At 41.5% G+C, this 14,813-nt stretch overlaps 1 protein-coding gene across 1 annotated transcript in view; it reads left to right on the top strand.

The window, feature by feature from the left end:
- Nucleotides 1–14,813, top strand: part of LOC119427485 (DIS3-like exonuclease 1) — a 139,065-nt gene that overhangs the window by 18,919 nt on the left and 105,333 nt on the right. Inside the window, exons 3-5 of the mRNA XM_037695112.1 lie at nt 6,223–6,377; nt 6,473–6,651; nt 6,729–6,874. Coding sequence (XP_037551040.1) covers nt 6,223–6,377; nt 6,473–6,651; nt 6,729–6,874 — 480 coding nt within the window. The remainder of the gene's footprint in view (nt 1–6,222; nt 6,378–6,472; nt 6,652–6,728; nt 6,875–14,813) is intronic.

Genomic DNA, 14,813 nt, shown 5'->3' with positions numbered 1-14,813 from the left:
GGTGGTTTAGCCAGTGAAATGTGAGGAAAGGAGTCCTGCACTGTAAATTAGGGCGTTTGAGGTGATGTCATATCATTGAGCGTCACTAAAATAAAACAACAATCATTTATCCAGGAGGCAGAGGACAGCTGTGTGGGTGGTGTCATCAGAAATGAGTCTCCTAAGTGATCAGCTGGATCTGAAGTTACATGAGTTGTGCAGTGAAGCTTCTGTTCAGACATGAAACAACTTGTGGGTGTGAGTCTTTCTCTGGCCATGGAGATCAGAGAGTTTTGTTGCGCCGGGTCTGTTAACAGCCATTCAAAAATATACAACAAATCGGGGTGAGGGAGACAAGTGTGTCTGAACTCTCTTCCTGTTTAGATATCAGCAGGCCATCAGGGCCACAGCCGAGTGTTAGTTTAAATTTTAAAATCAGATCCTCTGGCCAGCAAATTTACTGGGCAGGAGTCAGACAGTAAAAACTGATGATTGTAAGTGAACTGATCGAAAGGATCAGTAATTTTGAGGGGGACTGTGAAAGCTTCAGGGATAGCTTGTCCAGATGCTCCTGTGGAGTGAACAATCTTGCCTGAGAGTGGAGAATTAGGAAAACATTTTTTCATAATCAGGGACTGTGTAGCCCCTGAGTCCACAAGAAATTTGACAGGAATGTCTTCAATCATCACTGTGAGCATGGGTAACTTCAGACATGCTGACTGTGTGTATTTGTAATATGTGGGAATAATCTCGCCTGTGTATGTTGAAAAAACAGGTGTGTGTGTGTTGGTACTTGCAGTTTGGAGTCCAGGGTCTCGACCTCCCGGGCCTAGTCAGGTTGAATAGCCACCCCTGTGACCACGACCACCTTGTTGCCCTGGGCCACGTCCACCACATCGGTGTGGGCCCGGGAAAAAGTTCTATCCATTTTGCTGTTGTTGGTACTGGTTGGGGTCTGGATTCTGCATCGGGAAACGTGGACCTTGTGGTCTGAACTGACGGCTTGGTCGTCCTCTGTTGTAACGTTTCTGAGGGCAGTCTCTGACCCAGTGGTCCAGTTCTCCACACAGGAAGCAAGGTTGGGGTCCTTGGAGACCTAGGGACCCACCCTGGTGTTGATAGGGCCAGTGTTGTGGTGGATAGGGTGGTGAGGGTGGTCTTTGTTGTGGTTGGGGTCTTTGTGGACCCTGAGGTTCAGCTGGACTGAGTGTCATCTGTGCTGCAGCTTGGAGGAGCGTGAGCTGAGCATCTTCTGTTTGTTTTTGTCTTTTTCTTTGTGTGGTGGTTTGTTCTGTGATGTGCTAGTCCCAAGCGTGTCTGGCGTGCCTAAGGCGTTCATTCAGTCGTATCCCAGTCTTCCATCCGATGTAGGTGGTCTGGACTGCTTTGCGGATTTGAGGGAGAAATCCATTCATCAGAGATTGACAGAAAATGATCTCAAAAGACGTTGCTTGGTTACTTTCACGCCAGTCTTCACGGGGCATTTCTATGCCAGAGTGGGTTCTGAAGATGGGCAGGAGACTGTTGGCATAATCTTGAGGGGCTTCATCTGATCTCTGGACTGTGTCAGAGATGGTGGCGAAGCTGGGAGTTTGGGGAAATGCAGCCTTGATGCGACCTGCTATTCCTGCAACACGCTCTGTATACTCTCTGTTCTGCTCATGAGAATATTCTGCATGTGTGAGGCGTTGTTGTGCTTCAGGATCATCAAACCTTTGTGATCCCACCGTATTAATGAATCCAATACCATATACGGAAGCCAAGATTAATTTTAATTCTGGTAGGGTGGGTCGAAGTACAGCTACCATGTTGAGAACAGCGGTGGCTATAGCCTCTCCCCCTTGTGCTTGGTCTGGAAGGTGTTGTTTGGCCATGTCAATCAGACAGGTCTTGGGCCAGGCCCTGTACACCAGCTGAGGGCCGGTTGGTCCTCCCACCTCCATCATGGGGTTGGTGTGGACGTGGTTGGGGTTGTCTGTCTCATCTTCGGTCTCGTCCTCTGAATCTGACAGATGGTTGGCAGCAGCCTTCTTTTTTTTTTAACTTGCTTGTTTGAGGGCATCGATCTGTTGTTTTATTTCTGCTGCCTGGGTTTCAAGGTTCTTTTTTTCAGCTGTTGTTGTCTGGTCTGTATAGATGTTTTTCCTTTGTCCTCATCCTTTGTTTCGAGAACTGGTGGTGGTGGTATTATGGGTGACCAATCGTCATCCACGAAACGGTGTCCTTGGTAGTCATCATCTGAATCCAGCGCCCACACTGGAGTAGTCATCAGACATGATGTAGGATCTGCTGTTGGTTCTCTTTTTTTCTTTTTCTTGCCTGGAGCAGGTGGTGCGTAAGGTGGGGGGGGGGGGGGGTGTTGGGGCCGATCAGGGAGGGGTAGAGGGGCGTCGTGGGAGGCAGAGATCCACTGGACTCCGGTACATGAGAGAGAGAAGGAGTAGTAGTTAATTTGGCCAACAGTGAAGCTTTTCCTGTCTTAGTTTTTTGTTTTTGTGGAATTGTCTCATTTTTTAGAGCCTCTTTGGTCGCCTTTTCAATTTTCTGGGTCATCTGATAAGTTTTAGATGCTGTTTTTTGTGATAGGGATTTAGCCTAGTTTTTCCATAATTTAAATGCCTGTTCATGGTTATGCATCGCTACGAGTGTGGCTTGTGGAACCATCTTCATGCTGCACATTTTTTGTTTTTGACGTAATAAATGTTCTTCTAGTTTTTGGATTTCTTCTGGGTCAAACGAACCATTTCTTGGGAAATTAAATTTATTATGCCACTGTGAAACAAAGCTGAGACAAGAATCACCATGTAATCTATGCATCCGGTCTGCCTCTGGACCACAAGGAATATATTCCTCATCCTTACTATTTCCTGAACCCATTATTTCTCAGTGTCGTTATAATTAACACCTACCTCAATTTAAATTAATAAATCTACCTCAGATTGTTTTTACAATCCTACCTCAGCGTTCTCAATGAACACCTACCTCAATTTAAATTAATAAATCTACCTCAGATTGTTTTCACAATCCTACCTCAGCGTTCTCAATGAACACCTACCTTGATTTGTATATTTACAAATCTACTCAATATTTATTTTTTACGAAACATTTTCTTTACCTTTTGTATCTCAGTCTCAGTCCGTATCCTGTTGAGGTCGATCCCCCTCGATGGAGAGACAGGACGCCCTCCCTCTCTAATGTCCTACTGGAGGTTGGAGGAAAAATCTGTTGATTTCCGGTGATCAGCCATGTCCTGGCTTCCAATCGAAGTGGACAAACCAACAAAGGATCCTGTTCGTGACGCCAAATTGTGAAGTTTATTTTATAGATAAACTTTGTAAATGAGACTTGAGATCTTAGTTATAAGCAACACACAGCAGATTTATTATTTCCTTTGCAAAGGGAGAACAGCACGGCTTAAGGCTCAAGAAGTTCTGAAGAACACATCAGTGAATATTCCATTTATACAGTCCTTCGCACGCACAGGGCATTCAAAAATTTCACTCTTCATGAGTCATGTGCCTTAAGGGCTTACTGGAACAATACAAGGTGGGACAAACAAGTTCTTTTAGGCAAAACTGGTTTCTGCTTAAGCTATTTTGTGACAGTAAACATGTTTTTCTGTTGCAGGTTCCTGTTTCCTCATGAGGTGGCAGTTGAAATGAAGAATTAACAAAGATAATACATTAAATGATATTAAAATTATAAAATATACTGTTTTTCTTCCACATTGATGAAAAGTTACAATTTGGTAACTCCTTTTAATCCATTTGTTAAATGTTTTAAAACCCTGAAACAAGAACAGATTTTAATAGTTTTCCTCCTTTGTTGTATTTCTGTGTGAGGTTCTCCCAGAAGATGAAACTCCACTTGGTCCAGAAGTTGTGCAGTTGTGTACCACAGCAACAAATGAGTGAAAACATAATTTCTATAAATTAATCTGCTTTTGAAGAACATGTGGTTGTGAAACATGCATTCCTAAATGTGCGTATGTTTATCTTTAGTTTGAATGAAACAGTTGCACCAAGTTTCACCTTCTTTATTTCAATAATGAAGATCCTCTGTTTAATCTCCAGTACTGAGAAATAGTTTCATTGTAATGTCTCCTCTACTAGACATTATTCTACTGCACATAAATAAACCTAGCTCTAGTGATTGTTCTTTAACAGCTTACCAGTTTAGTGTTTTATTGCCATGTACAAAACATAAAAACATGCATGTTGCTCTATGTTCCTCCTCCAGGAGGAGACTGACACAGTTCTAAGTCAAAGCCTATAATTAGAAATTCAACACAGTTGAAAGTGATACAAGATGAGAACTGTGGGTGATTTGATGTCTTTTAATGAAAATGACTCCATGCAGCTGATCATAGTGGGCTACAGAATAAATACCAGATCAACAACACTCTTCAACAAGGACTGATGGAGACCAGTGGAGTTTCTGACTTTAAACAAACTGGAACAGATTCCTCGTCATGTGGGACCACCAACCCCTCAGGATCCAAGACTGGACCCAGGTCTAGGATCTAAGACTGAAACCAGGTCTAGGATCCAAGACTGGACCCAGGTCTAGGAAAGTCCTCACACTGGAGTTTTTCTTTGGATTGAACTCGGTCCTTCACTCGTCTGTACCTTAAAAAAAAAGATTAGTAAACATTGTCATGTTTGCATCACAAACTCTAAAATAAGACAATTAATACAGTTTCTAACATTTTTACTCATTCACAAAGATATATGTTCAATTTTATATTGATTTGAGTAATTTTTATCTTAGATTTATTTGAATATCTTGGAATTATTGTGCCTGTTGCTTGTGTCATTACCTGCTGTTCCTCTGCTGCTGATGTTCTCAGAGTCAGTGTGTCTGTCAGCTTCAGTGCAGGAGACCAGTCTGTGTTTGACTTGTGTGCACGCCTTCCTGAAAAAACTAATAAATCAATAGAACAAATGTTGTAATACACAAAAGATGAACTTGTGTTATGGAATATTTTCAGTACAGATGCATCCACTAAGGAGTGGAGTAAAGAGGGACTCAGAATCAAAACAAACTGATTGTTCTAGTCTGACAATGTTGCAGTGTTCAAATATTTATATTAAATACAATGTGTGTGTGATGCATATACTGTACAGTATATATATATATATAAAACTGTTTCAATCAGATCTAACCAGCTAAATAAAGGTTTAAATAAAATAACGTGCAGTCTCCTGACAACAAACAGTCCAGGCTCAACACGGGACCAGAACCAGAACTTTGTTGCTGTGAGTATTACAGTGTGGAGGTTAGCACGTAGCATAGCATTCTAAGCTAACTACAGTAGTAGAGATGCTAAATCATTAAAAAGCAGTTGCAACACACACACAGTTATACTCCGACATTGTTCTGACATTGTTTCACAACATTATTTATATAGAATGTTTTGTTTACCGGACAAAAAGTGATCGGAGCACTACTTCTTCGAGTGCAGATCCTTAGCCAGACTCAAGATGTTCTGTGGTGAGCTCCTCCATGGAGGTCCTTCACATTTCATTATTTTTGGGATTAACTGAAAACTGCTTTGCCCAAACGTCTACCCGGTTGTAACATCCTCTAACCCAGCACGAAACAACCATTGCAATTTACTTAAAGAAAGAAAGAAAAAATCTCGAGAAAATTAACTACCTGTAAACTGCACTGTATCTGTACCTATATGATTTAGCAAAAAGGAAAGTCTTAAGCCTAGTTTTAAAACTGGATAATGTGTCAGCCTCACGGACAGAGATTGAAAGTTGGTTCCACAAGAGAGGAGCCTGAGAACTGAAAGATCTTCCTCCCATTCTGTTTTTGTAAATTCTAGGAACCACAAGTAAACCTGCAGTCTGAGAGCGAAGTGCTCTGTTGGGAAAATATGGAACAATAAGATCTGTAATATAAGATGGAGCCAGGTTGTTGAGAGCTTTGTAGGTTAGAAGTAAGATTTTGAATTCTATTCTGGATTTGATAGGGAGCCAATGGAGAGAAGCTAAAACTGGAGAAATATGATCTGTCCCAGTAACTCCAGTTAAGACTCTGGCAGCAGCATTTTGGATCAACTGAAGACGTTTTAAAGAAGTATTTGGACACCCAGATAATAAACCATTGCAATAGTCCAGTCTAGACGTGACAGATGACAAACTTATGGGGTCAAACGCAACATTTCTAAAACAACTACCGGTAGTTGACAAGTCAGTTACCTCTCTCTCTGAACTCCTGATTCTGCCCCTGCAGGACCAACAAGGCTTTAGCTGACTCTTTGGACCGAGCCGTGGCCCCCCAGGACCCACTGGTCAACAGGCTGCTCAGAATGATGGCCACCCAAGCCATGTCCCAGGCTGTGTACTTCTCCACTGGTTCTCACCCTGAAGACCAGTTCTACCATTATGGTATTTTTTTTCCCCCCTGCTATCTGACTAAATCTTCTCCTAACTGATAAAAGTGTCTGTAGGTCCAAGCTGAAGCCTGGTGTTCTGTTTGTTAGGTCTAGCTTTGGATCGCTACACCCACTTTACTTCACCAATCCGTCGATATGCTGACATAGTGGTTCACCGCCTACTGACTGCAGCTCTGGCGATTGAAAAGGGGGCGGAGCTTGTTAAAGCACAGTGCAGTAATAAAGACATGGAGGAACTGGCTGAGCACATTAACAGCAGGAACAGGGTGAGGATGGTTTTATTGTCATTGGAGCTCAGCAGTTTGGTTCTTTCTGAACATCTTGTGAGTTTTGGTGTCTGCAGGCAGCTCAGCAAGCCCAGAGTTCATCTGTCGGGGTGTTTCAGTGCCTCTTCTTCAAAGAACGAGATCCTCAGCAGGACCCGCGCTGTGTGTCCGACGCTATCATCTACTCCATCCGAGATAACGGTGTGCTGGTGTTCATCCCAGAGTAAGAAATGATCTAGACTCAGCTGAAGCTTTTTAAACCTCAAGACAAGATTCCTGTTGATCAGGAGTGTTACATTTTTTATAACTTGTGTCATGGATGTTGTTTAGAAATGGGTTTAGTGACAGATCTTTTAAAACTACTGCACCAGGGGCGATTCTAGAATCTGACCTTTAGGTGTGCCCCCGTCCCCACCAAGTGTTGACAATGGCTCTTGGCTTGACCAACGCAGTGACCTTTGGTGTCGGATGCATTTGTAATGTGGAGGGAACACATTGGCGGTGAGGTCTGGGGGTCTTCCACTAGAAAATTTTGAATAAAGTAGATGCCATTTCCTGCATTCTGGTGTATTTTAACAGGTTGTAAACATCTACGTTTACCTACAGAAGTAAACACTTGATACAATAACTATTTTAGAGAGCAACAAGAAATAGCCTGACCAACAGCTCTCCTTGTGTGAACAGAGCACGCTCTGCTTCTCTCACACATCCTAAACCCCCCAACCCCGTCGACAACTGCTGGCACTAATGTAGCACTAAGCTAGCAACACGCAATACATACGCGACCAGAAGTTGCAACATAGCTATTTCTACATTTAAAACACACAAAATAAATCACCACTAGCTTTAAGCGTTAACTTTTAATTTAACCATTAATCATACAACGTAAATTTTTTAATTCATTTACTCATTCATTTAAAGAAACAAAACAAATTCATCAAAAAGAAAAAAAACATTGAATGAAAAGGCTTCAGAAAGAAGAAGAAAATTCTTGTAATATCTGCCCCTTATTTAAAAAATAAATAAAATAACTAGAAACAAACAACTCAGGCTTGAACAATCCCCAAAGCGAAAACAAAAAACACCATGCATTCTTCACATGATATCATACTTTCCTAACCCACTAACTGCCCCACTGATTTTCTCCGTACTAGATTATTGAAAAAGGTATTTAATATTGTTGGTCCTTATCTTCTTCCTTTTTTCAATTCATGTCTGACCCTTGGAATTATGCCTTCTGCTTTTCAACATGCAATGGTCTGCCCCCTTCTCAAAAAAACAAATCTTGATCCCTTGGTTTTATCAAATTTTAGACCTATTTCTAATTTCCCCTTCCCCTCCAAAGTTTTAGAAAAAATCGTTCTTATGCAAATTCAGCTTTTTTTTGGAAAAAATCACAATCCTGGATAAATTTCAATCTGGTTTTAGATCCCTGCATAGCACAGAATCAGCTTTAATGAGAGTTCATAATGACATAGCTCAGTCAGTTGATTCTGGGTGCCCAGTAGCTCTGGTGCTTCTCGACCTTACAGCGACCTTTGACCCTGTGGACCACTCTGTCCTTCTATCTCGCCTCCATGATTTTGTTGGGATTCGTGGCACAGCTCTGAAGTGGTTCACGTCCTATTTATCTGACAGAACTTTCTCTGTCTTGCTCAATGGCTCCTCTTCCTCTACAGCCTCTCTTCTGTGTGGGGTGCACCAAGGTTCTATTTTGGGCCCTCTACTCTTCTCCTTGTACATGTTGCCACTTGGATCTATTATAAGACAGCACAATGTCAGCTTTCATTTTTATGCAGATGATTTGCAGCTCTATTTGCCATTAAGGCCAGGATTCAGTAACCCAATGCTTTCTCTCTTTGACTGCATTTCTGCAATCAAACATTGGTTAAACAAGAACTTCCTGTTTTTAAATGACAATAAAACAGAATGGATTTTATTTGGTGACAAAGATGCAACTGTTCTGTTTAATTTAAACAGTAACTTCAGTGACAGTGCGAAAAACCTTGGGGTGACCTTTGATAAGGCTTTACACTTTGACAAACATATTGCCTCTGTTGTCCAGTCTGGATTTTTTCATTTATGCCTTTTTAAAAAGGTCAAGAAACTGTTTCGGTTTTCAAAGAATACACTTTGCTAACTGCTAACTATGCTAGCAAGACTTTCTCCGAAAGCGATTTTTTTAAAAGAAACATGGTAAAAACAGAGCAGGTCTATTGTGTCCGGAGGGCCAAAATAAGTTAGAAAAAATCAGTTTATCACGTAGGACTGTGACTCACCTTGTGGAACTGACTGACGATGATTTAGCCAGCAAAATAAGCTAAAAGGAAGAGAGAGTCTTTTAAGTTACGGTTTACTGGATGAAAGTAATAAAGGACACTGCTCCTCTCCTATTTTTTTTGTCTGCGGGATTAAGAACAGTTTTGAGATAATGGAGGTCTTTTTGACCCTGGAGTCTGAAAGGAAAAACACTGAGAGAGGATTTTTATAACCGTCTGCTGTCATAGAGAATGAAGCTTCTGTGGAGTAAAGTTGTCACAACGGACAGATCACCAGATTTAAGTGGAAAACATATCGGGCTGCTGACAAGAATCCAGGATAAAGTGAAAGGAAAACCTCCCTCAACATACGGAATGACCACTGGTCTGGGTCTGGGTTCCTCCTTTTCACCTGATGGCTGACTGGAGTCCTGTTTGGGTTTCTTCTCTGCTTTCAGGAAGGCCCAGTTAGGATATCCACATTGCTCTAGAGCCTGGCTTGTGTAGGATTTCTCCTTCTGCCTAGCTCCTGAGTTAGTGGGGATGCTGTCTGCTCTGTGATACAGAGTCCTGATGACTCCTAACTTGTGCTCCAAAGGGTGATGGGAGTCAAGCTGCAAATACTGGTCTGTGTGGGTGGGTTTGCGGTACACCTCAGTTTGCAAATGTCCTCTATCCGAGACTGAGACCTCACAGTCCAAGAAAGCCATCCTGCCATTTTTTACATCTTCTCGTGTGAACTTGATGTATTTATCCACAGAGTTGATGTGGTCAGTAAAATGTTGGACTTCCTGAGATTTAATTTTAACCCAGGTGTCGTCAACATACCTGAACCAATGACTTGGTGGTGTCCCTGAAAAGGACGTCAAGGCTCTCTTTTCTACCTCCTCCATGTACAGGTTGGCAACAATAGGAGAAACTGGAGACCCCATAGCCCACCCATGTTTCTGCTTATAGTGAACTAGGCCTGAGGTCAAATCCTGACCTTAAGGACCTTATGGGACAGAAACTGTCATTTCATTGATTTGAATCCAGAAATACAGGTTGACCCATCCTGAGACTTTCTTTCTTGAATTAATCAAGTGAAAGAACACTACTTTCGATTATCATTACTATTTTACAAATGTTTGATAATCAAATTGTGTTAGTTCAAACCATTTTTAAATGTTGAAGTGAACTAATCATTTTTAATCAACTGTGAAACAGTAATAATGACTTTAATCCTCATTCAAAGTAGAAATCAGGTTAATGATGCATTGTCTGATTTTCTGTCTTCAATGAGCAAGTTGTGTAAGTTGGTCAAAGTTCAAGTTTCGGTCAACTGCAAGTTTACTGAAAAAGAAATGTCATGTTTAACTTTTTCAGGCAGATACTAGAGAATTGACTCCACGAAGTCTGAGTTCTTCATAACAATTTTCTGTCTGTTCTTAAACAATCTTAATCTTTTTCCTTGACTTTTTTAACCTCTTACATCACAAAACACACCTCTGTTTTGGTCCATCGACCTATCAGAAAGTTCTCAAATGAACCGGAAGTGAGCTCTTTTTAAAAGGTGCAACACTTCCTAGTTCTGCAGGAGGTTCCAGCTCCAGTCGCGTTCTGGAGAGCTCAGTAGTTCTGAGAAGTTCTCGGCAGTTCTGGGAAGAACGCTGAGGAGAACGCTGAGAGAATGCTGTGAGTTGGTTCCGACAGTTCCAGAGTTCAGAAGGCTGGAATTCAGGATGCTGGAGGAAGAAAAATAAGCTGAACGGGAGAAGATCAGGGGAATTATGAAATGTCTGTTCTGGATGATCTCACGACTCCTGAGGTTTAGCTGTTCTTACGGAGACGCTGGAAGAGTTGAAAGGAAAGCTCTACACCAACGCTGAAACTATCATCTGCAAAGGTAAAGAGTAGATCTCAACCAAAGTGTACCGTTGGGTTAAGCTGGTCCGAAGGAGCGTGCTGTTCTGGTTATAACAGACAAATTCCCTCACCCATCTCTCTCAAGATAAACTTCATTTTCCCTCTTTAAAATTCTTCTTTTTGCTAGAAATCATTCCAGGTATTTTTAGAAATGTCTGTTGTGAAGTTGTTCAACCATCGCCGTATGGTTACTCAAATTGTACAGCTGGAAGCAAAGGGAAACAATCGCCGTATTGTTTCCTCCTTGTAAAACTATCCTAAATTAGCCATGTTGTTGTTGAAATCATTTGCCAAATTAATGTAAATGTGTGATGTTAAAATTTTGATTCTGAAAATAAATGACCACCTTCATTTTGATGGGTCAAAGATAATTAACGTCTCACGTTATATTTTTAATAATTCAATGCACGTCATTATACAGTCCAAAAAAATTAAAGAATCCGTTTAATTTATGAATATATATCAGCATATGTTCATCTACAATATTGTTCCCCATATGTGAAGTAGGTTGACTGCAGGCACAGTTTCAAGAGTTGACACAGTTGTTCTGTGGAAAGCGTGGTCCTGCTGCTCAGAGTGGTGTCTGATTTTAATCTTAAACTGACCACCTCTTGTGGAGTTTTATCAAACTTTGTTGTTCAATAAAATTTAGCAGACTGAGAACTTTGTTAAAAACACATAGCAAGGTTTATTTCTCTTCTGCAGAAGGGAGAACACATGGAACGGAAACGCAGCCCAAGAGTTCTTGTGTGTTCTCAAAAATCATGAGCAATACAGTCTCATTTATACATCTTCACATGTAACAGATCTTGCTTTGACACAACAGCCATTACCTCATTTACAATCATATCAGAGAAAAAACAGACAGTACGTTTGTGGTCAGTGACTGGTTCTGGAGCTGGGTTTGAGAAACGGAAGTTAAAAGGTTTCACACAATGATGCTGAAAGGGTTTAGCTGCTACAGTTTTAGATAAGTTTTAACAGAGTGTGATATAAAGTAAATGACTAATAAGAGTGATGATAAACTTGATTAACAAAATAAACTGGTATCAATGTTTTCATTTCCACAAAGTACTGATCTTTTCTGAGACTCAGAGCTAAAACTGCAGGCAAACACTTTAATTATCATTTTAAAGTAAACTGTAAATTGTGTAAACATATCAAACTTATATTAACAACCCAGAAACTATCAACAATTCTTCCCTTTTTGTTCCTTCAGGAACAACTACAATAAAACAAGTATTTACAGACAGAAGATCAGACACTGATAAAAGGAAGATCAAGGCACGTGTCATACACAGTATGGTTTAACATATGGCTATCATAAACATCAGTTAGAAATGTTGCTAAGGCTGTTTTTGTGGGGGGACAGATCCCTGTAATAAGAGCAAGAAAAAGTAAAAGAAATCATAAAAATAAAATGACAAAATTGTGAAAAGCAAAAACATAATAAAACAAAATATTTACATAATGGTTGTCTTCTTGTTGGTCAGGACAAAAACAGTAGAGTGGGTGGGTGGGTCATACTTATTGGAATCAGGATTGACATTGTTATGTAACAGGGCATAGGTTTCTGCCAGGCATTCAGGAGTGAGGGCAGTCAAGATCAGACGTGTGGACAATGAGCGAATACAAGGTATACAACAGCAACCACAAGTTATTAGAATGGCTACACAAACTTCTATGGAGATATTTGATAGCTTTGAAGAGCTGGTACATGACGTAACGCTTGTGAATATCCTTCAGAAGAGAGCCTTTCTTTATCAAAGCGTGTAGGTCCGTATCCATGTATTCAAGGATGAGGTAAATGTCTTTATCATTTTGTACTTGGATGATGTTGAGAAGCTTGACAATGTTGACGTGATCTCCAAACTCCTGGAGGAACATGATTTCTCTGTATGTTCGCTGGCCATCTGTTCTGTTTCTGAAAGCATCAAAGATTTTCTTCACTGCCACGATCTCCCCAGTCTGTCTGTCATTGGCTTTCCATACGATGCCATAGGCCCAGTGCTAACGTGGTTTTCCATGGATGTTGCAGTAGGCCCATTTTTGCAGTGTCTTTTCCTGGGGAGAGAGCCTGTAAAGTCTGATGAAGAGTGGAGAGTTCTTTATGGGGGCAGTTGGTAGGGTGTAGAGTGGCAGAGAGTTTTTGATGGAGGGTGGAGAGTTCCTTATGGATCAATTGATAAGGTTCAGCGAAACGGGCTGGTTTGGTAACCTGGGGGGGGGGGGGGGGGCACCTCACCTGGGTTTGAGACCCAGTGAGTGAGCCCCCTCGCCTAAGTTTGGGAAGAAGCTAGCGAGTGAGCTGTCCTAGCTTATTTAGACTCAAAGTCTAAGATAAGCTGCTGCATCAGCTGCCCGATGGCACTGAGTGAACTTATGGGGATTTGGCTTCTTCTTGTCCTCCCTCTGATTGTGGATTGGTCCCTCTGAACAGCTTACAGTGGGATGCGTGGATCCAGGTAGCTCGCTCAGCCACTTTAACATCTGTGTGAGTCGTTAACAGCACCTGGAATAGATCTGTCCACCTGGGGGAGTTCCACCTTTTCCTCCTGAAAGATTTAATCATAACAAAGTCTCCAGGGGTTATGTCATGCAATTGTTCTTGAGCTGGGCTGGAAAGCCCCCCTTGGACCTGAGAACTGAGGGATTTTAAATGGTTAGTCAATTCAGTGCAGTAGGCAAGCATGTTATGATCACAGTGTTTCAGGTCATTAGTTGGGCTGGTCACAGGTCCCACTCCCAGGTTGGGTGGAGCTGAAAATAAAATTTCAAAAGGGCCAAGGTTATGTTTAGCCCTTCTGCGCATGTACATCAGTGCAATGGGTAAACATGTAACCCAGTTGAGTTTTGTCTCGTCACAGATTTTTGTCAGATTGTTTTTCAATGTTCCATTCTCTCTTTCTACTGCACCTCCACTTTGTGGGTGGTATGAGCAATGTTTAGTCAGGTCACAGTTCAGTGTGGTGGACACTTCTTCAAGTATCTGATTAGCAAAATGTGGACCGTTGTCACTAAAAATTCTTTGTGGGATACTCCACCTTGACACCACTTCTTGCAACAGAATTTTTGCAACTGTGCTGGCTGTGGCACGTTTTGTGGGGAAAGCTTCAACCCATTTGGAAAACATGTCCACTATGACCAGACAGTATTTTTTTGTTTTGAACTGGTGTTAGTTCAATAAAGTCAATCATCAAATGTTGAAATGGTGCTGTAACAGTTTTGTGGGCTCCTGGAGCTGTTGTTTTTATTGTTTTTGAAACATTGTGAGTGGCACACATGAGGCAGGAGTCACAATGTTGGGCCGCTGTTTTTGAAAAATTTACAGTAAACCAATCAGCATTAATTTGTCTCAACATCCCTCCCTTTGACACATGATCCAAAGAATGTGTCAAAACAGCAAAAGAGGGGAAAAAATGTTTTGGTAAGCATGGGTTACCATTTGGGCCAATCCAGATGTTTTCAGAAAAAAACACAGCTGTGTTTTTTCCATTCAGCTTTTTTCACTGGCAGGAGCAAACCTTTGCATGTCAGAAACAGAGAATGGCATATCAGGTTGTGTGTGTGTCTGTCAGAGTGAGAGGTTGTGTGAGAAGTGTGCAGGCTGCAGCTTTAGCAGCTTCATCAGCCAGAGCATTTCCTCTCGAGACAGAGTCAGTGTTGGAAGTGTGTGCGGCACATTTTATGACAGCAATTTGTGTTGGTAAGGTGATAGAGGTCAAGAGGTCAGACGCCAATTTATGTTTCAAAGTGGGTTGTCCATCTGAGCGCAGGAACCGTCTGTGTTTCCACAGAGCTCCAAAATCATGAACAACACCAAATGCGTACCTGCTGTCAGTGTAAATATTTACTTTTTTCCCTTCAGACAAAACACAAGCACATGTGAGAACAATCAGTTCACAGACCTGTGCAGAACATGATGGCACGGGAGCAGCGTCAACTGTGTGTGTGTGTGTGTGTGTGTGTGTGTGTGTGTGTGTGTGTGTGTGTGTGTGT

Source organism: Nematolebias whitei, chromosome 2 (assembly GCF_014905685.2).
Source record: "Nematolebias whitei isolate Nwh7 chromosome 2, NemWhi1, whole genome shotgun sequence".
NCBI lineage: Eukaryota > Metazoa > Chordata > Actinopteri > Cyprinodontiformes > Rivulidae > Nematolebias > Nematolebias whitei.
Note: the sequence above shows the minus strand (reverse complement) of the source record. Positions and strands in the feature narration are given on the sequence as shown.